A 23,082-nucleotide genomic window follows, 5' to 3' on the forward strand; every position below is an offset into this window, starting at 1 on the left:
TTGACACATTGTAATTAAATAACTGCACAAATACCAACACTACTTTAAGTGACCAGCCACAATGGGCCATGTTCGGATCTAATTTACATCGGTGTTTCTGTCGTTTATGTTCCTAACAGATATATAGGTTACATTTCAATTTTCAATAAGTTCAGCTTTTTAAAATAAAAACAAAACAAAACATCAGTTCACTTTCCTTTTCTATTCATCCCTAAAGTAATTTGAACTCTTTTTCTTTGTTGCTCTGACAAGGTCGTCATAAGAGTCCTGGACCACAAGTTGGACTCCTAGGCATTGTGGAAACACAAATAAACAAAGGGTAAGGCATGTGCACCTGCTATTTTCTTCTCTATACTGGAGCTGCTTTATAGATATAAATGAAATAAATAATAACAAACACACACATGAATAAATAAATAAATAAATGATTTTATTCTCTGAGTCTTTGATCTTGATTCAGTACTTTGTTACTGATGTAATGCTCTTGAAATGGTAAGTAATGCCAGCAAGAGTCCACCCCACCTTTGTTTTTTGTCTTTTTAAAAGAAAGTTTTACTAGATGTCTTTGTACTTATATGGCCCTGCGTTACCACTATATCTCTCCCCATTTTGTAAACAGGGATCTGAGGCACAGAAAGGTTAAATTACTTACCCTAGGTCACATGGGGAAGTCTGTGATCACCCTCAAACTTGATCTCCTGAGTCCTAGGTACATCTAGTAGCGGATTAGCGCATGGGCCAATGGGGCCCGTGCCTAGGGGCCCCTGCCAATTTGGGGGCCCGCACAGGAGCAGCCGGAACTCTGACCATGCGTGGAAGCGCCGGGTGAGTAATATCCCCCCCCCCAAGTGTCGTGGAGCTCGCCCAAGTCCCTCTCTCTCCCCCCCTCCCTCGCTTGCTCCCAAGCTGGCCCTCTCCCCTCCCCTGTGCAGGGCTGGCCCGAGTGCGCCGAAGTTCCCCCGCTCACACCTGCCCCCAGCTCCTTTTTGGCAAAACTGGGCATTTGTCCCATTTGCTCTTGCCAGGTAATCACCATGATGATCAGTTGGCAAGAGCAAATGGGACAAATGCTAAATTTTGCCCCCCCCCGCTCAAAAAAAGTCAGGACATCTGGGGCCAAAATGGGAAGTATGGTCGCCCTAGGCCAGGAGTACCCACACTTTTTCAGTCACGCACCCCCATCTTATCCAGTCTGCGTCTCTCCCGGGAGCCAGGACCAGGAGCCGGGCTGGGGCCCCACGGTTGGGGGCTGTGAGTGGGGGTGCAGCCAGGAGCAGAGCCACAGCTGGGGCTGGGGGCAGGGCCCCACCGCACCCCCCAAACATTCCTCGGTGCCCCCCTATGGGGGTGGGCCCCACAGTTTGGGGACCACTGACCAGGCTGTGGTAACAGCTGTCCAGTGAGCCCAGGCAGCTGTGGGGAGCCCAGGATCCTGCACCTGCCTTGAATGGGGGCCAGGGGGCCCAAGAGCAGCCCCCAGCCCGTGTCCCTGTCCCCCAGGGCAGGTGAAGGGTCCAAAGCTCCTCACAGTGGCCCAGGCTCCCTGGGCAGTTCTTACCATGACCCAGCTTTGGGCCAGGCCAGGGCCTTGGGGGAAGGGGCGGAGCAGGGGGTGGGGCCCCATGGCAGGGGGTGATGTAGGGATCCCAAATGTTTTGTGCCCGGGCCCCCAATATTTCTTAATTCGCCTCTGGGTACATCCTCTAACCACTGTCCCACCCTTCCACTCAATCTAATCACCCTTCTTACTGCTGGCTACATTTCTATGCACCTCTAACTGCTATAAAAAGCGAGATTATTTTTGGTGAGAAAGCAGAAAGCACTATATATAAGTCATAGCCAACCCTCAAAAGTGTCCACCTCTTCAGTGCTACTGATCCAGATCACTGTGGTCAGAAGATGAATTAGGAAGATGTGTGACTAGGCCGATGGTCTGATTTATCTAATTCTTCCTCCATAAATGCCTATTCTATTTCAGCCATTGAGGCACAATAACGTGCTTGGATGGCAAAATATCTTGATTGTACTGAATAGGAGGCTGTCCTTTTTTAACCCCATTAAGAAATAATAATAATAAAAAAGAACTGGGGAAGGGATGGGAGATTTTCAAAGCATGTTTGAAAAAAAAATATATCCAAGGGTTTTTTTTTTTTTATTTGTTTTTTTAAATCTATTCAATTCACTCGATTCAAGGGTTGAGAAACCGTTTAGTGCCGTGAAGTATTTGTTCCAGCTGCTCACAAAACACAGTTACATGATCTCTTTCATATTTATTAGGAAAGGAATCTGGTCAGGGTCAAGGGGCAATAAAGGGTGGTTTCTTAGAGGCCGTTAGTAGTCAGTGTCTCTCAGCCCTTGCTTCCACTAAATAAAAAACAAGCCTTTGAAGGGGGCCAGGAAATTTTGAAGGTCATTAAAATTTTTAAAGGTAGTAAAAAAGCCTCTGGCAAGCTGTGTCTGGGGCCCAATTTAGTGTCAAAATTAATGGGGCTCCCCTGTGGCACCGAAGCTTTCTGAGCTGAGTGCTTCGTCTAACAGCTCCTGCAATCTTTTCCTGTAAATAAGGGAAAATCCAGCCCAAACAAAAATCCCTGCCTCTTCTGAGACCAATTTTTACTCCTCGATAACAGTGGCCAGCATTTGGGGGAAGCAGTGGGCAGGTTCCAAACCCCCCGGGAAGACAGTAAGCGCAGGCAGCAGCATTTTCCAAGACCAGAATGGCAACACAACAAGGAAGCACTCAGAGCCGGATTCCTCCCACTGAAGTCAATAGACGCAGCGGAGGCTCAGCACCTCTGAAAATCAGGGAGGCCTCCCCCATGTTCACTCAGGAGACAGCTGTTTGAGGGGTTGTTACAGTTTTCTGAGCATGTGACAGGTAATAACAAAGACTGCCACACTGGCCAGCCAGGTTCACCTTGTCTTTATTAGATCACTCAGCATTTATATTCTCCTCAGCCAACTGGGAGCGCGCACACACCGACCTGTGCTCCCTATCGACATTCTGCCACTTCCTGAATCAACACCCCGTTAAACTGCCTAGCGGCAGTGACTTTATCCTCAAACCACAACAGCTCCCTACCACACCACCATTACTATGCAGAGGATAACAATGGAGATAGCCCTGCATGCTGACCTGGCCTTATCCTTTCAAGTCCTGATCCTGCAAACACATGAGTAACTTAGCACACATGCGTAGTCTGGTTGATGTCAAATAAACCAAAAGGGCTGTTGATGAAGGAGCAAGCAACTACCTACTTGTGCTGTGTGTTCTACCTACAAGAGAAACCGTCCTGGTTTAGCTTTATTTCTTAAAGATACAGGATTAAAAAAATCACAGTGGATAAAGTTCTCATATTACTTTCCGGGACTGTCTCCTTTAAAACTGATGTTTGCAGTGTAGTTGTAGCTGTGGCAGTCCCAGAATATTAGAGAGACAAGATGGGTGAGGTAATATCTTTTATTGGACCAAACTCCAGTTGGTGAGAGAGAGAAGCTTTTGAGACACGCAGAGACAACAGCAGTTGATCCAATAAAAAATATTACCTCATCCATCTTGTCACCTGTAAAACTGAGTTATTTTAGAGATATATAGTAAACTGAAATATTACAAAGAAGCTATTTGGATATCCTTAACAAAATGCCTAATTATTATTTAACCTAAAAAATTCCAAGGCGATTTCTGAGGTTGATGCAGTGGGCTAATCATTCTGGAATCCAGAACATTTCTCATTAACTGTTCTCAAGCTGCGTGCTGTTCTGTACAGTTCTGTCCCAAGGCTAATTAACCTAGGGGCAGGCTAAAATATCAGTAGCAAAAACGTACCATTTACCCGCAACAAGAAAGAAAATTTATTTTTTACCACTGCACCTAGGAGTCCCATTCATAGACAAGGACCCCATGTTTCTAGGTGCTGTACAAATACAGAACAAAAAAGACAGTGCCCCAAAGAGTTTACAACAGGGGGTTCTCAAACTGGGGGTTGGGACCCCTCAGGGGGTCGTGAGGTTATTATATGGGGAGTCGTGAGCTGTCAGTCTCCACCCCAAACCCTGCTTTGCCTCCAGCATTTATAATGTTAAATATATAAAAAATGTTATTAATTTATAAGGGGGGAGTCACACTCAGAGGCTTGCTATGTGAAAGGGGTCAGCAGTACAGAAGTTTGAGAACCACTGGTTTACAATCCAAGTATAAGACAAGAGATCAACAGACAGACAGACTGACGGGGATGTACAAAGAAACAATAAGACAATATTGGTCAGCATGACAAACCGTGATCTTGGTACATCAGCCTAGTCGCTGACAATTTTTTGCTAGGAATCGTAGTAAAGGAGAGTTTTAAGGAGGGACTGAAGAAGAGAATGAGATAGCTTTGCAGATGTATAAGGGGAGCTCCTCCCAAGTGCGAGAGGCAGCGTGGGAGAAAGTACGATGGAGCTTGTTTGAAAATTTAACAAGCAGGTCATTGGGGCTAACATCATGGGCCAGTTGGAGGCAGGAGTTGACATTTCAATAGTGAACTGTAGATGGCAGATACGTTGGGAATAAGCCGTGTAAAACCTTGAAGGTAAAAACAAGTCTCCATGCATCAGAAGAAGTGGGGATTTTTACCCACGAAAGCTTATGCCCAAATAAATCTGTTAGTCTTTAAGGTGCCACCAGACTCCTCGTTGTTTTTGTGGCTACAGACTAACACGGCTACCCCTCTGATAGAAGCAGCTTATGTTTGTTGAAATAGAGAAGGGACAATCGGTGAAGTGAGTCAGAGAGCAAGGTAGCATGATAAAAGCGATGGGTTTGGAAAATGACCTTTGCAGCAGCATTCTGAATGGATATGAGCAAGACAAGATTGCACTTCACATGGCCAGAGAGAAGGATGCTGCAGTTATTGAGAGGCGAGGTGATGAAAGCCTAGACAAGAGTTTTAGCTGTGTGGCTGGAAAGGAAAGGTCATATGTTAGAGATGTTATGCAGAAATAATCAGCAAGATTTAGGGCTTATCTATATGAAGTAGACTTCAGTAAGCTGGGGTGTAAATCTACTCCTCACTAACCTGCCTCACTACCTGGGTGCACGCTGCTGACGTCAGTTAACAGTTCTTTAGAGCACTTTGATCTTGTCCTGTTTGAAGGACTAGATCAAAGCATTCTCACAAACTGTGAACATGCGGCAGTAGAGTGGACAAGGACACTTAGACCACAGCAGCCTAGTGTGGAGTAGAATCACATCCCAGCTTACCATGATCTAAACGTTTGCATAGACAAGCCCTTAGACACAGCCTGGATGTGAGGACCTAGAAAGAGTTCAGAGTCGAAGATGACGCCCAGATTACAGGAAGTAGCGAGGAGGGATTGGGGAGAATGACTAAGAGCTCTGTTTTAGCCATGCTGAACTTCAACTGATAGCTAGATATCCAAGAGAAGATATCAGAGAGACAGGCCAAGATTTTAGATTGGACAGAAAGAAATAAGTTTGGAGTAGAAAGGTAGCTTTAAGAGTCATCTTTGCAATTTACATGGAACTTAATTTACTCCCATGTTCATACACTGAGAGAGAATTTAGCGTTTAATTAAATGACCAAAATACTGTACTGTACAAAGTACATACAGGGCCTAAAGCTTTCCTCTTGCTTTATATTTTATAATTCTGGCACCAATTACTGTGGTTTAAAGTGATTGGCATTTAGTGGTACAGTACAGTATTCAGAAAATTAAGGCTACTCAAGTCTTAATGGTCTAAAGTTCTGGGAACTTCAAGCTCAGGATTGGGAAAGATTCTGAACACATCCCAAATTGAACCAGAGGTACCAAATGCTGGGAAGCAGATTTGCAGTTCGGGTTGGACCCAAAAGCACTGAAAGGATCATTTGATAAATATGAACCAATTAAGCTTAAAGACCCACAATTGCTGAAGCTGTTTACACTGCTATAAAATAAATCCCACCCAGGCATGAGTTTATGTTCTGTATTTATGCCGCCTGTTCCAAAGGATAAATGTACTGTACTTGTGTTTACGATTCAGGTGCTGGAAGCTGACTTTTCAATTCACTTCTTTGTGGTTGCCCCTTATGGAAGTGATACAGGTAATACCATGGAAAGATCAGGATGTCCCGGTTTCCACGCTGTGCAATACACACGTAAGTGCCAGCCTTTAAAAAGTAACCAAGTCACCCTCCTCGCACCTGAGGACATTTGAGCATCTCTTAGCCTGGACTCACCATTTAAGTCATGCTGTGATCACATGGTTTGCATTTACACGGCAGAAAACGCATCCCCTCTAAATCTTTCTCTGAGACGCATCCACGGGTGAAAAAGGGAGGATCAAAGGGAAAAGCAGTTATTTATAGGTCTGGTCTAATCACATGCAAGACATTCTCCTCCTCATTCTGGAATTGTGACCCTGGGCACCGACACACCACACGTCTGGTCTAACATTCAGAGGGTGCGTCTCATCCAGACGGCCCCCACAGCTCTTTGAAAATGATCACGCAAGAACAGCACTCCCATAGCACTTTTCATCTTCAAACCATTTTGCAGACAAACTAATTAATCTTCCCAGCACGCAGTGCTTAGATACCACAATGAGAAATATCATTGAAAAACTTAACCTCGGTAAATTAGATTATTAGCCCCGTTTTTACAGATGGAGGAACTGAAGCAAGTAACTTTCTCCAAGTTCTTACACCAAGTCATGGGGGGGGAACGTAGATTAAAACCCCAAGCTCCTTGTCCTATGCTCACACTGCTAAACCATGCCCCGCTAGATGCAGGAATCACTTTATCCACCACTGACATGCAGTCATTTCGGGGTTGAAATACATTCATCTGTTTAAAAGCACCACGCAAATCTACAAGGGTTGCCAACTTTCTAATCGCACAAAACCGAACACCGCTGCCCCGCTCCTTCTCCAAGGCCCCACCCCCACTCACTCCATCCCGTCGCTCACTCTTCCCCACCCTCTCTCACTTTCACCAAGCTGGGGCCGGGCGTGGAGGTATGGGAGGGGGCATGGGCTCTGGGCTGGGGGTGCAGGCTCTGGGGTGGGGCGGGGGATGAAGGGTTTGGGGTGAAGGGGAAGGTCAGGGCTCCAGCTGGGGCTGCAAGCTCTGGGGTGGTGCCAGGGATGAGGGGTTTGGCGTGCAGGAGGAGGCTCTGGGCTGGGGTAGGGAGTGCAGGGGTGTGAGGGCTCTGGCTGGGGGTATGGGCTCAGGGGTGGGGCCAGGGATGGGGGTTTGAGGTGTGGGAGGGCACTCCGGGCGGGGACAGGGAATTGCGGTCGGGGATGGTGAGGGCTCTGGCTGGGGATGAGGGGTTTGGGGTGAAGAGGGAGGTCATGGCTCCAGCTGGGGGTGTGGGCTCTGGGGTAGGGTGGGGGATGAGGGGTTTGGGGTGTGGGAGGGGACTCCAGGCTGGGGCAGGGAGCTGGGGTGTGTGGAGGATACGGGGTCCCAACGGTGCTTACTGCGGCACCGAGGAAGCAGCCGTCAGGTCCCAGCAGCCTCTAGGGCGCATGGGCAGCCAGGTGACTCTGCGCAGTGTGCGCTGCCTTCGCGCCTGTAAGCACCGCCCCCCGTAGCTCCCATTGGTCACAATTCCTAGCCAATGGGAGCTGCAGAGGCGGTGCTGGGGGCAGGGGCAGCACGCGAAGCTTCCCAGTCCCTGGCCGCCCCAGCGCTTTAGGGGCCGTAGGGACCTGGCATCAGCATGTAACTAGGGCAGGCAGGGAGCCTGCCTTAGCCCTGGGCCCCCCTGCACTGCCGACCGGACTTTTAACAGCCCGGTCAGCAGTGCCAGAGTCACCAGGGTCCCTTTTCGACCAGGTGTTCCGGTCAAAAACCAGATGCCTGGCAACCCTAAAATCTATACAACTGTTTAGGACATATTTACCTGAACATGCCATGTTTACCTGAAGCTGGAGGAGGAATTTATTAAGGAGACAGAATGTAATGAGCTGGAATTTGGCCAGCATTCCTGTTCTTGTGGAAAATGCCATTGGATTGTTAATGTCCACAAGATCCTGACTGAATGTCACATGTCAAAAACAGTGCAACACATTCCAGTACCTTGGTTCAGTACTGACTAGGAGGGAAGAGTGCTAGCTACTGAATCGCAAACAGCCTAGCTTTTCCTTGGAGGTTTCTTATCCAAGTACTAGCCCAACCCAATGGTGCTTTCCCTGCAAGAGAGGAATACTGTAGCACCTGATATGGCTACAGCTCTTATGCACGTTGCTTGCATTTACTCTATGAGCTGTATATGAATAGGGCGTTTGACTGGGACTCAAGAGACCTAATTTGAATTCTTGGCTCTGCCAATAATCTTGGACAAATCATTTCCTCTCTGGGCCTGTGTTTCTCCTTTTGTCTGTCTGTTTAGAATGTAAACTCTTCAGGAGGGACTTCACTGCAGGCACACTGGGGCCTTGATCTGCGTTGGGCTCTCTCTTGGCCTTACTGTACTACCAATAATTTAAAATAATAAATATACAAGTGGGATATATCGCGGGGGTTTAAAGATTGAATGTTTATATAAGTGCATATAGCAGGGAGACTGAGGCCCAGCATTTCTCTTCCCCCCTCCTCCTACGTACAGCTTGCTTGAAAAGGAAAGCACTAATCTGTTAAGAGGCTGGGCGTCTAGAATTTACAGTCAATAGCTCATCTTATCAAAGGCTGTTTCTTGAGCAAGATCTAACCTTGACAAAGTAGGCCCTGGTTATAAATGTTTACCTTTGATCAATAACTGTCACAAATGCATTAAAATTAACCTGTTAAAGCTTGTAATTGGAGCCACATTGTATCATGCTGTGTACAGCCTACCAAAAAAAGATGTTTTGTAGGACACAATAGCCATTATAAAAGCAATTTAAGGAAAAATCAAAACACAGTCTGTGAAACCAGTGATATCCTGACGGTGTCTGATCTCCCAACAATCCCCTTTGCTAGTTTGGGGTTTCTCTGGTCCTCCTGTTTGGTCTTATTTATTAAGAACATGGGGGGATTGACTGGCTAAGGGAACTAGGTAATGGGATCCTGAACCTTTTATCTTTCAGTCCCTGATCCTAATCCAACCTAGATCAGTAGTGGTTGAAAGTTATTGCATTTGGTGGACATTGGGTGGCCTGTGTGATAATAAATAATAAGAAGATACCAACTCACTCATCTATTTTTTATTGTTGTAGCACCTAGGAGCCCCAGTCGTGGACCGGGACCCCATGGTGCTAGGCGCTGTACAAACACAGAACAAAAAGAGCTGGGGTGACACTACCTGTTTCCAGAGGAAGTCACATCTAGACCTCCTCAGCTAGAAAGTTGCCTCAATGCAGGACTCAAAGGGGAATTTAAGATGGAAAAAATTATTTCTCAAGAGCAACACAAATCATAGAAAGCAGCAGCATGGTCCAGTGGAAAGAGTCATGGATTGGGAGATAGGAGACCTTGGTGCTACCCCCACCCCACCACTGACCTGATGTGTGACTTTAAGCCAGTTACTTGATCAATCTGTGCCTTGGTTTTCTCATCCCTTCATAAGGAGGAGGGAGAAAACTTGTTCACCTTAGCCTCTAAGGATAGAACAAGAAGCAATGGGCTTAAACTGCAGCAAGGGAGGTTTAGGTTGGACATTAGGAAAAAGTTCCTAACTGTCAGGGTGGTTAAACACTGGAATAAATTGCCTAGGGAGGTTGTGGAATCTCCATCTCTGGAGATATTTAAGAGTAGGTTAGATAAATGTCTATCAGGGATGGTCTAGACCGTATTTGGTCCTGCCATGAGGGCAGGGGACTGGACTCGATGACCTCTCGAGGTCCCTTCCAGTCCTAGAATCTATGAATCTATAAAATGGGGATAATGATACCCATTATTCTACAGCATTTTGAGATCTACAGACGAAAAGAGTGAAAGTACCATTGGATACCGGTCATCTTATCTACAGTTAGATGCCTTGGCAGCCATGAGCACAATTCCATAGTGCCTACCGGTATCAGAACATAGTTAAGGTTCACTCCTTGCCACCTATCTCCAAGGTACATTGCAACCATGATCAGTGCTGGCACATATAGAACAAGTATTTGCAAATCCTAGAGAAAAGGAAATCGCCATAGAATGGCAGAGGAAGTAAGGAGCAATGAGAAGGATGAAACCACCAAAAATCTCACCACCCTTGAAACTTTTCCTCCTGTAGGGCAACCAGCAGCCTAATGAACTATCAACTTTTCTGAAATGGGAACAGACCCTTAGCCTGTCTAAACTGAAGCAGTTCCATGGGCTAAGCCAGTTTACACCAGCTGAGGATCTGGCCCCAAATGAATCCAGCTAGGATGTGAGGATGATCCCTATATAAACTAGAAAGAAAGGTGTTTAAAAAGCATTTCACAACTCATCCTGACCCTGGCAAAGCAGACGTGAACGCAGTTTAGCCCTGTGCTAGTTTAGAAACAGTTTTCAATCCCCCCAAGCAGCCGCTAAATGTCATGAATACTAGGTAGCCCCCTGAGCAGTGGTTAGCGCAGCTGCATCAAGTCTAAGCAAGGATCCCACCGAACTCATCTTTTTGCTACACTCAGAGCTGCTAGTTTTTTGGGTTTTTTTTGCTGCAGCTGTGTCCCCAGGGCGTCAGTGTAACGTGCTTCTGCGTCTGCCTCCCCCGGCTGTGTCTGGATTGCGTTGTGCGCGCAGCACCCAGACTACGAGACAACACACTTCTCTTACGTTCCTCTCTTGTGGTGGAGTGGCAGGGAGCCAAGGAAACGCTTTAACCCTATCTCATTCTTGTAATGTTGTGTCCCAAGCTTAAAGCTGCGACATGAACCACAATGTCCTCGTTAGCGACTAGCATCTCACCGTTAAAAGGAAGAATGCACAGAAATAAAACATGGATAGAATTAACATGGGTGAGGTGAATACACTTCTGAAGTCGATTACATTTAGACAAAAAGAAATGAAAAATCTACCTCTTTACTCCAAACCTATCTGCTTAAATAGAAAACTACTGAGCTGTGCAAGAGGCAGCGTGGTCCAGTAGATAGGGCACTGGTCCAGGACACAAGAGGCCTGGATTCTATTCCTGACCCTGTTCATGGACAAGTAACCTCGCCTCTCTGTGCCTGTATTCTCTCCTACCCTTTGTTTGTCTTGTCTATTTGGATTGGTTGGGATGTGCATAAGGACCACAGAGGGGGGTTAAATCCAGCCCCAGAGTGTTAAATAGCGGTTTTAGGTATAGTCTCCTCAACCCCCAGGCTGTGGAAAAGGATTTCTCCCAGCCCAACTGAGCCCTTTTATCACATAAATATACAGCCCATACATTGATGACTAAGGTCAGTAGGGAAAAGAGAAAATCACCAGCTAAGGGGATACAGTACAGTCGGAATAGACCTGAAAGAGAACAGGATGCTGTATTTTGACTGTAAATTCTCTGGGCAGAGGGACTCTATGCTTAGCCCATTTGTCTTATTGTGCAGCATTCTACCACCTACCGCACTGTGTTAATAATACATGATTTAACGTTGAAAGTCTTCTTATAATTGTACAGGTTAAATTAGCACTAATATGTACCCTTAAAATTACACAGACGAATGTTCTGCTGGCTGATAGAGAGAAAGCGTAGCAGAGTGACTTGCTATCTGGTTTCATTCTTACACATGGAATTCATTTTCATATCCCACAGGAGCAGCTTTGTTCTCTTGATCTCTACTCTAGGCCTCTTCTTACAGAGAAAAACATTTAATATGTTCCTGCATTCTAATAAAAAAAAAAAAAAAAAGCACGTGTTACAAGTGACAGGATGTTCAGCTATCTTTATTATGCCTCCAAGCCATATAGACCCTACGCTTACCGATAAATACTCATACATTTTATCGCAGGTGTAGAGTGTTGCAAAATGTAACTGATGCATTACATTTTTAAGTAAGAGGAGCAGAGAATGTTGTATCAGCCAGTACAGCCAGGAGAGGAGATATTTTATTCTCAATGACATGAACAGATCTCAAATATTGCTTGAATTTTCCTGCTAGTTAAGAAATATATGAGTTTTTAATATTTAGCTTTGTTACTAAGTCTTCTCGGTTACAACACTCTCAAATTTGTCATGATGCCTTTCTCAACACTCAAAGAAAAATGCTACAAAAATACAGGTTTCAGACTACAAAATGGTTTTATGAAACTGAAGTCAGAAATTCAAAATGGGAAATGCCTTGCAGGTCAGAGTCCAACAACCAAAACAAAACACTGCTTGTGCACACAATTCTTCTCCCAGAGAGGATGAGAGAAACCACACAAGTGATTTGCTTAATGCAAAGTGCTAAATGCTCTGGGCCAGTTCAGCAAAACACTTAAGTACATGCTTGACTTTAATACATTCACTGTCCAAAAACTTTATTATTGCGGAATCAAGGTTGACTAGCAGTGCCGGTACCCTTCAAGAACATTGAGTACACCTGTACTTAAACCTTGGAAAACCTGGAAATATTGGGTTACCGTACACACCAGGAACTGTATTACTGCCTAAATGCCTCAAGGATTCCACTTAAAAACAAGTCTTTAGCCAAATTAATTTAGCAGACTTGCACAGAAAAAACAGGGTTATCTGATTCCTGCAGGGTTATCTGATTCCTCCAGACTTGAATTATAGAAGAAGACCACAATTGTACCACTGACACAAGTAACCCTTACTCGCAGGCATAGTGCATTGAGTAAGATTTAAAGACTTTCGCTGGTGAGAAATTGACTTAACAGAGAAGTGAACTTTTATGTGAGTCACAGTTGCTGGATTGGGCCTGTACAGTATTTTATTTTAGACCATCACTACTAGACATTATTATATAGGATAAATCCAAATGACTAAGCCAGCTCTTTATTGTGCCACACAGATAAAATAACTATCGATCCAAATCAAACCACACAGTAAGTACTGTACTCACTGAAACCAAATGATGCTCTTACTAAATAATAATTCATAGAACCAACCCAAAAATTTTCATTTTTCACATTTTTGACCAGCTCTAACGTTTTACTTCAAAGTCAAATGAAGAGCGTACCACTCCCACCACCGCTTAAAACTCCAAACCACAATTCTGCAACTCCTTGGTAATCTTGCCTTTAGCTCTTATCTGATTTTCCGAGAGATTAAGAAATCTTGACATAGTATTTATTGCCCTAGATAAATTTTCCCACAAGACTACATATTTTCTTAGTTACCAATTTGCAGTAGGTTATAAAACATCTATACACAGTGGTTCCAGCCAGTTTACCTTAGAAGAATTAGAGATTATGAATATGATTATTCTGTTTTGTTTTTAAACAGTACCATTTATGCTCCCCCGGTTAAAGATGGCTTGGATTTATTTTCTATACACATGAGTTACGATGGTTTATACATTAATGTATTAGATTTTAATACATCAATGAGATATGTACTGTAACAACACGTCTTGCCTGTTCTTGCCTCCTCCCTCATTCTTGCTTCTTCAGCACTCACACTGCCTCTCTCCAATCCATTCAAATAGTCCATGTCACCAATGGCTCCTTTCGACCCCTCCACTGCCTTCCCATTTCCCACTGCATCAAATGCAGGATTCTTCTCTTCCCCTTTAATTCCCTTCCCTGCTGATCTGCTCCTGTCTCTCATTGCATCGCTCCCATCGCTCTCACTGATGCCAGCCGTGAGCGCTCCATTTAGAATCATAGAAGATTAGGGTAGAAAGAGACCTCAGGAGGTCATCTAGTCCAATCCCCTGCTCAAAGCAGGACCAACCCCAACTAAATCATCCCAGCTTCTCTCTTCTCTTATTTGCCTGCTTCTCTCCCAAACATCCCCAGGCATTCTTCCACACTGCCCATGACACATGAAATGCTCTCCCTGAACTAATCCATAGGTCCACTCCTCTTTCATATCCCTACTCAAGACCCACTGTCCCTGTGATGCCTACAAGAAACCAGCCTCGGAGGAGCAGCAGTCAGGGATAGCAGACTGACTTATTTGAAATCATCAAGTTCTAAGTTAACCGATGTAACCACCTATTCTTTTTAATCTTGCCTTTGTCCTTTCTCCCCACTTCCCAGCTAATATTTGTTACACTCATAGGTGCTGGAACTATGCGTGCTGGGGGTGTTACTACACCCACTGGCTTGAAGTGGTTTCCATCATATGCAGGGTTTACAGTTTAGTTCAATGGTTCTCAGCACCCCCACTATAAAAAATGTTCCACTACCCCTGGTTTCACTCACTTGGGGCCCAATCCAGATCCCATTGAAGTTGACAGGAGACTTTCCATTGACTTCAATGGGAATTGTGTTGTGCCTTTTTGCAAGTTTCAAATTAGATTCTAAGTTCTTTGGGGCAGGGTTCTTGTCTTCCTATGTGTTTGTACAATGCCTAGCACACAAACTTGACCGCGACTCTTTACACTGGTTTCCCACAGTCAAGTTCAAGGCGCCGAAGGGCCTGAACCCAGGATATCTAAAAGATCACCTACATCTCCAAAATGAGGACCAGGTTGACAACTCCATTCCAAAATGGAACTTTCTACAACATGCGGGGGGGAGGGATAGCTCAGTGGTTTGAGCATTGGCCTGCTAAACCTAGGGGTGTGAGTTCAATCCTTGAGGGGACCATTTAGGGAACTGGGGTAAAAATCTGTCTGGGGATTGGTCCTGCTTTGAGCAGTGAGTTGGACTAGATACCTCCTGAGGTCCCTTCCAACCCTGATATTCTATGATTCTATGAAAGTTTGTTAGTGCAGGAGACAGCTTTCTTGGGGGCCAGTCTGAGACTGTGGAATGACCTTCCCTGGGAGCTAAGGACCACCAGAAACCTCACACCCTTCTGTTCCAAGTGCAAGCTGCACTTCTGTAACCTTGTCTCCTCTAACACAAACACAGAGCAATGTGGACATTTAACTAGGAACATCAACCAATCAAAATCCTAGCAAAACAAATCACTCCACTGCACACCCAATTCTCCCCTGGGGACAGAATGAGAGAAAGAATGGCCCACACAAGGCAGATGTTAGTGCATTACTTCATGCACAACTGGAAGATGCTCATGATGTAAGAATCTAAACAGAATTAGAATACGGAAGCTGGTTTTATCTGGGACACTTGGGTACTCTGCAACACAATCTATGTACAAATAAATTACCAATATAAAAATGTGCATTTTGTGCTGGTTTTAATAAAAAAGAAAGATTTTAAAAGATAGTGTTTCTGAGGTCCACATTATACATAATGTACTTTTGCCAGAAAAGTTTGAGTAACAAAGACCATTAAGCTGAGATTGTTAAAAGCACTTATGAGATTTAGAGAGCACAAGGCTCATTGACTTTCCTGCCCTAAATCTTTTAGATGCTTTGGAAAGTCTCTCCTTTAAAAGTTTTGTGCAATCACCAACATCAGTTACACAACTCAGTAAACTAACCAGTACTACCAGAGACGCCCAGCAGAAGTCCAATATTCAGTAATTCAAAGCAAAACACCAATTTAAATGCAAGTCTGTATACATATTGCAATGGTGTTTATGTTGTTGCTCCCCTGGATAGTAAATGTTGTGAACGGTGATCATCTGTGATTCAAGTTTTAGAGTGAACATTCATTAATGTTCTGTTTCACACAAGCAGGGCAGAACTTCCCTTTGTGAATGGATGGATAATGTAGCTGGGTGGAGTGAGGAGTACAGTTGCACAAAGACCAGCCCAACTAGATTAACTAACTATATAAAACTCTAGCACAACCCATTTGCAGGATGTTATCTGCAACTTTTCAAAAAGGTTCAAATGTAAGTGTTACCATATGCCAGTGCTTATGGACACCTAAAAGTGCAAAGGCGTATTAGGAACCGTGCAGATAGAATGCCATTCTAAAGATATGATAATGAAGATGAAATGAAAAGGAAATAGCAAGATAAATGGCCACTTTACAAAAGCCTCCCATGGAATGCCAATAATAATTTTCCCCTGTATAACTCCTTTCACCTAAGAACCACAAACTGCATTACAAAACATTAAGGGCCTGATCCAAAGCCTTTTGAAATAAATTGTAAAACTCCCACTGATTTCAATGGGCTTTTGGATCAATCCCTAAATAATTAAGCGTCTTAACACACTTGGTGAGTTAAGTAAGCAAGAGCGTCTCCCTTTTACAGATCAATAAATTGAGGCACAGAAAATCAGACAGAGATGGGAACAGAACCCAGGAGTTCTGACCTTATAAAAAATGTGGGGTAAACTATTTGGGGTAAACAATTGACGACAGATTATGACAAAACATTACTCTTGAATATGTAAATGTTATTCAACTTCAGCTTGGAGCGCTTCATTATCATAACAGACTAATCTGACCCTCCATAGATCACAATCTTATTGACAAGTTCTGCTATGCTTCTATAGCAAACAGCAAATTTTAGGAGGATCTGATGCTAACCAATCATCCCATATGAAAGCTATTATATAGCTATTTTAGGAGGGCTTGTGACCAAGGCGATACTGGAAATGGCTTCTTTTTTAAAGGAAAACTCATACAATGGCATCATTTACAAGATATTACATAAAAAAAGGAAACGTTAAATAGCCAAAAGACAATAGAGTTTTAACTAATCTGACAATAAACCAGTTTCCCCCATGACAAATTGCTCAGCTCTCTGTCTACTGTGATCTCATCATCCCAGTCATTTTCATGAAGTACCTGGTGAGACAAAACCTGACTTTCTAACGTACACACAAACAGAACAAAAAACACCTTTCAGGCCTTTGTTACATCTCATAAAGATGTTTTGTTTGTTTTGTCTTATAGAGGTGACCTTTAAGCTTATATCTTTAAAAATAAAACACACCACCTCCTGACCCTCAAAATATTAGAATGTATGGAAACGCAGTGTTGCTACTCTCACACTTTTATTGAGACTCTTGGGATATGAGGTGTTCTTCTTAAAGCCCTAGCCCCTGGAGTCACGTGATTACATGAGACTCAGCATTTTTATTTTTTTTTTTTTTAAGTAAGCTACTGGTTCTCATGGTTGTGGAGAAAAGTTTGAAAATGTTACCCACAAACACACTAATGGCTGAAAAACCAGAAGGCAAATAAAGAGCAGCCCCCAAAAAATGTTTTGGATTTTAGAGCCAGACTTGTGAGTTTTGAATGCTTGGGGCTGGCGATACTGATTTGAGGCCACTCCAATTACCTTAATTCTGCCCCTTCAGCCCTGTGCTCACAGGGACTGGTCCCATGCTTTCTGAAGTCAATAAGAATCTTTCCACTGACTTCAATAGGTTTTGGCTCAGACTCTGGACAAGATCTTGGCCCATGGAAGTCAGTGGCAAAACTTCCATTCACTTAAATGGAGTCAGGATTTTACCCTTTGCATATAAGATGGAGATATTAGATGGAGGACTTTTAAATGAAGTAGGACCTAATGACGATTTTAAGAAGTTTGTAGCCTGTGACTACAGACAAATCAAATTCACCTCCTTTGCGGGGTTTACCTGTGGAGTCAAGACTGGCGTACTTGGCTTTGGTTTTAAACTAAACTAAAGCAAAATGAATAACTCATAGGGAACAATTTATTTAATGAATCGAAGGCCTGATTCTAGTTGGTAAATCAGCTTAGCTCTATTGCTTTCACTGGACTGATGTTGATCTTTACAGCTGAGGATCTACCCTTATGACTATTCTCTATTTGCAACTCATCCACAACCAGCTTATGCATTTTTCAGATTCATTCATTATTCAGATTTCAGTGGTAGCCATGTAAGTCTGTATCAGCAAAAAAACCGAGGAGTCCTTGTGGCACTTTAGAGACTAACAAATTTATTTGGGCATAAGCTTCTTACCTCGTATTATTTGGCAAATACTACTATCATAGCTTGCTTAGAAGAAGATTATTGTGGTTATGTAATATTTTAAGCTCAAAATGCTGTATATTAGTTAATTTTGATTGGCTAGATGGGTCACATGACATTATTTTTGCTTCCTGACTGGTTAGGTGCAACTCTTCTATCTCAACCCATGAGGCTCTCTCTGTTCTGTTCCCCTGAATGCCAGCCCACTCCTCTCTCCCCTATGTGGTTTCCCACTGCCTCTCCCCACATGATGGCCATCCAGAGTTTATAAACTCCACAGAGTTGTTAAGCTATGCAAAAACTGCTCCAAATAACTGTACAATTCCATCCACAAAACTACTCCAAGGTAACAGTCCCTGCCAACACCAACATATTAAAACAAATTTTGGAGTTTTTAGGCCAAACCATTTTGGACTTTTGGTGTCCCCAAAATATATATGAACATGGTCCCAAATAACTTGTTTCATATACCTTAGGCTTGCCCAAAAAATTTCCTACACTGGCATAAAAAAAAAATCACATCTATAACATTTCAGTTAATTTGGTTTAGTTCTGGGAAAGTTTGCTGTAGGGACAAAACTGTGTTTAAAATGAAAAGCTATTTTAACCTCAATTATGGCAAGACCAGCATTTCTCCATTGTTCAGATGGATTTACAAGGCCTAGATAAAATTTATTAAACCACACATAAACAATAAGTGCCTTAAAATGCTGTGTACCTCCAGTCATCTCAGAACGTAAACCAATTCTGTTTTTCAGACAATTTAAAAATAATACTTTCCTACAACACAGAAGCTAAAAAACAACAAAATTATATCTTAAATACAGGCAGTACGTGGTAAATAAAGGCGGGTTTTGGTTCAGTTATGTTTAAAACTTAACGGTACAACCTCCAATTCTTCTCTTTGAACAAAGAGCTTTGTGAAAAATCTGATTAGAAACAGGGCAGGAATCTCAGGGGAAGAGCTGATGAAAGAAAAAGTTGAAATTCATTTCCATGGCTAGACTATGCAAGGCAAACAGAGACTATTAAACATGTATCTGCAGCCGCCCTCTTGGTAATAAAGCCAAGAAACGTTCCCTAGAGGTCTTGGATATTCTTCTCTATTACCACAGCCACTCTCTCAAAGCTTCACCATATTTTATATACGTGTATTTCTGTCTTCAGAGTCTTGCCACCCTATCCCCGGGGCTCTAGTCTCCCAATTCAGGCTTGTTGGGAAGTATTTTTTTCCCCTCTCTCTGTAGCGGCATAACAATAAAGCCAGCATTTTTAGTACCTCAAATTTCCAAATACATTGCTGGAGATCATTAGAAGCTGTCAATATTTACATAAACCATGCTACTGCTTAGCTTTTAACTAGCTCTGTAGAGCCAATATTGCACAGAAAGATCTGTCTGGACAAAGGATAAATCAAGCTTTTGGGAATCTTTCCATAATAAAAAAGAAAAAAAAAACATGCTTTACTCTCTAGCAAAACCTAAATTTTACTTCCCAACTAAATTAACAAGCTACTTCCCCTCAAAGGATTAAAACTTAAACCGCTAGGCAACAAATTTAACTATCAAAATAGAATGAATACACACATACAAACACGTGTGTGTTTTTAAGATGTAACCTAATAAAAATATAATGATAAGTAACTTCTAGCCAGTGATTTTTGAGAATAATATTGTATAACTATAGTTGGCTAGTGGTATAACTCTACTCCACAACTGTCTTCCCAACTTACGCACTGAAGCCCCAGTTCATGCAAGCATTTAAGCATATACGTAAGACACAGTGAATTCAAAAATGAACTTAAAGTTAAACATGTGTTTAACGGTTTTGATGAGTTGCGGCCTAAAAGATCTATAATAAAACTGAATTACTGTACAAAGTGTAATCAAGCCGGCAAAGGAGAGACTATATTTAACATTTATTGCTAGGTGAGTCAATTAAATGTGCCTTTGACCATTATAACAGCAGCCACAAGATGTGAGACAACGTGTAGTCTTATAATAAAAAAAAAATAGCGTATACATGAATGTATTTCACCCTTACAATCACAGGTGACTTGCATATCTTTAGTGAACTTCATTCACAGCCCTTTCCGGAAATAATACACATTCATAAACACTAGGTTTCAAATTGGTGTGAACAGTTATGCAGAATATTAAACCATTCTTCAGCTACACACTCATAAGTATTTATACTATGGTATTTATTATTTTAACGTGGGTAACACCCAAAATGTACCAGAAACCTTTCTAACAGAGCAAGGTGCAATTCCTGCCCCAAAGAGTTTAGATTATATTGGTAGCCATGATGCAACAAGTGAAAGCCATAATAGATGAGGGAAAGAGGAGGATAAGCACATGAGGTTTTTACAGAAATATAGTCATGAGGTCACTTAGTTGTTAAGGACATCTTGTTACAAGATATGTTCACCATTATTCACCAAACTCCCTCTCTAATCTCACCACCATCCCTCTATTATCCCTTATGGAGTTTCTACATTGCAAAATTGTATTGTGTTGGAACATAATTTTTAACAGTTGAATTAGTTGACATGATGCTTCTGACCACATCTGAGTGGTCTGTCTAGACCAGGACAAATGGTTTTTAGCTTCATATCAGCTGACTGATCATGAATCACACTTAGCTGACCAGATGATGATTCTGAATATAATTTGTCCACTTAGATGTGGTCAGAATCGTGTCAGCTAACTCATTTGTTCACAATCATTTTCAAACACTATACAATTCTGCAATGGAGGTAAGTCCTTGTAAAGCAAAATGCCCCCTTACCCAACTACCCTCCACAATCGCCCTCAAAACACTATCTGACCTTTTTTCCCCATGGTCCTCCTCAACCAACACACCCTTTACTATCCAACCCTCCTTGCTGCTCCATTTTAATATACAGTCAGCTGCATAATGTAATACTTTTCACTTCTATACATATTTTCATCTACTGAGGTCAAAGTGTTTTATTAGTATTATTTAACTAGAGGGACACTCAGGTCAAACTTGGTCCTAAATTTAGGTTTTGTAAAAACCCATCTTTAGAAACCCTAGCCGCAACAGAAATATTTCCAGGAATTTTTGCAATTTAATTCCAATGGCAACAGTTTTTGTAATTGTTTTAATACCCATTTCCCTGAAATGTCTGCAGCCCATACACTGCAGCATTGTGCTAGAACAGGAGAGTAAAAGGGACTACAAACTGGGCTCATAAACAGAAGTGAAATTGACAGGACTATTTTCCAAAGTCAAAAGTGTGGAAAGTAAACAAACAGCAAAAATTATGAGAACTCAGTCCAGTTTTAAAATTTAAGCTAAAAACATTATTTCTAATACACACAGGAGATACTTTCCAAAAAATATGGGCCATGATTTTCAAAAATGGCTAGTGGTTTCGGGTGCCCAGCCTGAGAGATACCTTCAAAGGACCTGAAGCTCAAAAAGTGCTAAGAACCCACCTTCTGAAAATCAGGTCCCTTTAAAGGCACCTCAAATGAGGCCCCCCAAAATGGAGCCAACCAGAATCACCAGTCACTCTGGAAAAAAATCTTGGCTTTGAATTTTAATCTGACAGCTCAATAGAGAGCGTAAGGCTTGGGGAAACTATCAACCAACACAGGGGATCTGCAACTTTAACCAGTGACCTGAGAGGTGGGAAGGGAAGAGCTCTGGCAAATTTCAGATGGGGGGAATAAGAGTTTAACTGAGGGCCTCCCCCATTTCCCAACCTCTTCCCTGCCCCCCCCCCAATGCACTGGTGGGGACAGGGGATGTTTGCACTGAGTCCCCAGATCTTTCATCCCCTTTTCCCCCCGCGGGCGGGGGGGTCTCCGGGCCGCCCTTTGGAAGGGGTTTTCCCCCCTTCACAGCTGCTGAGAGAGACCCGTCAACCTGCCCCCTCCCCAGGCACCTCGGCTCCCCCACGTGAGGGGGGGGACCCGGCATTGTGCGCAGCCCGCACCGGGAGCGCTAACAATAAAGGGGCGGGCGGAGAGGCTGCGCCCCAGTGGAGACGGGGATGTGGGCCCCCCACCCCAAAACCCGGGGGGGGGGCACAGAGACCCCCTTCCCATTTCTCCTCCCCCCTCACCTCTATCTTGTCCACGCTCCGGGCGCAGCCCACCACCTTCATGCCGTGCTGCACCAGCGCCCGGGCCACGGCCGCCCCGATGCCCACCGAGGCGCCGGTCACCAGCGCCACTCGGCCCTTCCAGCGCTCCATGGCCCCGGGCTCGCTCCCCCGCGGCACCGCCGCCCTGCGCCCGGCCGAGCCGCCTTCCCCCCGCCGGCACGGGGACGGGAGCCCAGCCCACCTCCTGCCCGAGGAGGATGAATCCTTCCCCGCCCCTCCCTCGCCCGTCTCTCCTCCCTCCCCTTCTCCAAGCCCAGCCTCTCCCCCGCCTAGTCCACACTCAGCAGCATCCCCCCCCCCGCCTGCCATGCACTGAGTTTCTTCGCCCTCAGCGCCGCCGCTGCCCGAGGCGGGAAGAGAGGAGGCCGCACAGAGCAGGACTCAGTGCACACCATGCAGGGAGCGGGAGGGAGAGTTCAAATGAAATGCCCGTGGCCTATATTATTTATACAGCAGGAGCTCTGAGGCGCCTCAGTCATAAACCGAGAGCCCGGGTGTTAGGGGGACCAGATGTCCCGATTTTATAGGGACAGCCCAGAGAGGTGGGGCTTTTTTAAATATTGGCTCCTATTACCCCACACCCCAATCCCGATTTTTCACACTTGATATCTGGTCACCCTCTGTTGGGCACACGTAGAAGAAATTGAGGGGCTCTACCGCAAAGGGAGGATCAACTAAATGTCTCCTTTGCTCTATGTGAGGATTGTGTTTATCTATGAATGTGTAAGGGTATGTCTACACTACGGGATTAATCCGAATTTAGATAATTCGAATTTGGGAAACAGGTTGTATAAATTCGATTGTGCGCGGCCACACTAAGCACATTAATTCGGTTTTTAACCACATTAATTCGGTGGTGTGCGGCCACACTACCCCATTAATTTAACCACAGTAATTCGGTGGTGTGCGGCCACACTAACCCTAATTCGAATTAACAAAATCGATTTTGGCGCTACTCCGCTCGTCGAGGTGGAGTACAGAAATCGATTTTAAGTGCCCTTTAATTCGAATTAACTGGCTCTGTAGTGTGGACGGGTGAAGGGTTAATTCGGATTAACGCAGCTAAATCCGAATTAAAGTCGTAGTGTAGACCAGGCATAAGGCACTCCT

General features: G+C 43.9%; 1 protein-coding gene across 1 annotated transcript in view; it reads right to left on the minus strand.

Moving 5' to 3' along the window:
- Positions 1-22,116, minus strand: part of DHRS11 (dehydrogenase/reductase 11) — a 70,504-nt gene extending 48,388 nt beyond the window's left edge. The window contains exon 1 of the mRNA XM_024195362.3: positions 21,931-22,116. Within this exon, the coding sequence (XP_024051130.2) occupies positions 21,931-22,062 (132 nt within the window). The 5' untranslated portion in view covers positions 22,063-22,116. The remainder of the gene's footprint in view (positions 1-21,930) is intronic.
- Positions 22,117-23,082: the final 966 nt, after the last annotated feature.

The sequence above is a fragment of the Terrapene carolina genome, unplaced genomic scaffold (genome assembly GCF_002925995.2).
Source record: "Terrapene carolina triunguis isolate 2854851 unplaced genomic scaffold, T_m_triunguis-2.0 Scaffold231, whole genome shotgun sequence".
Lineage (NCBI taxonomy): Eukaryota > Metazoa > Chordata > Testudines > Emydidae > Terrapene > Terrapene triunguis.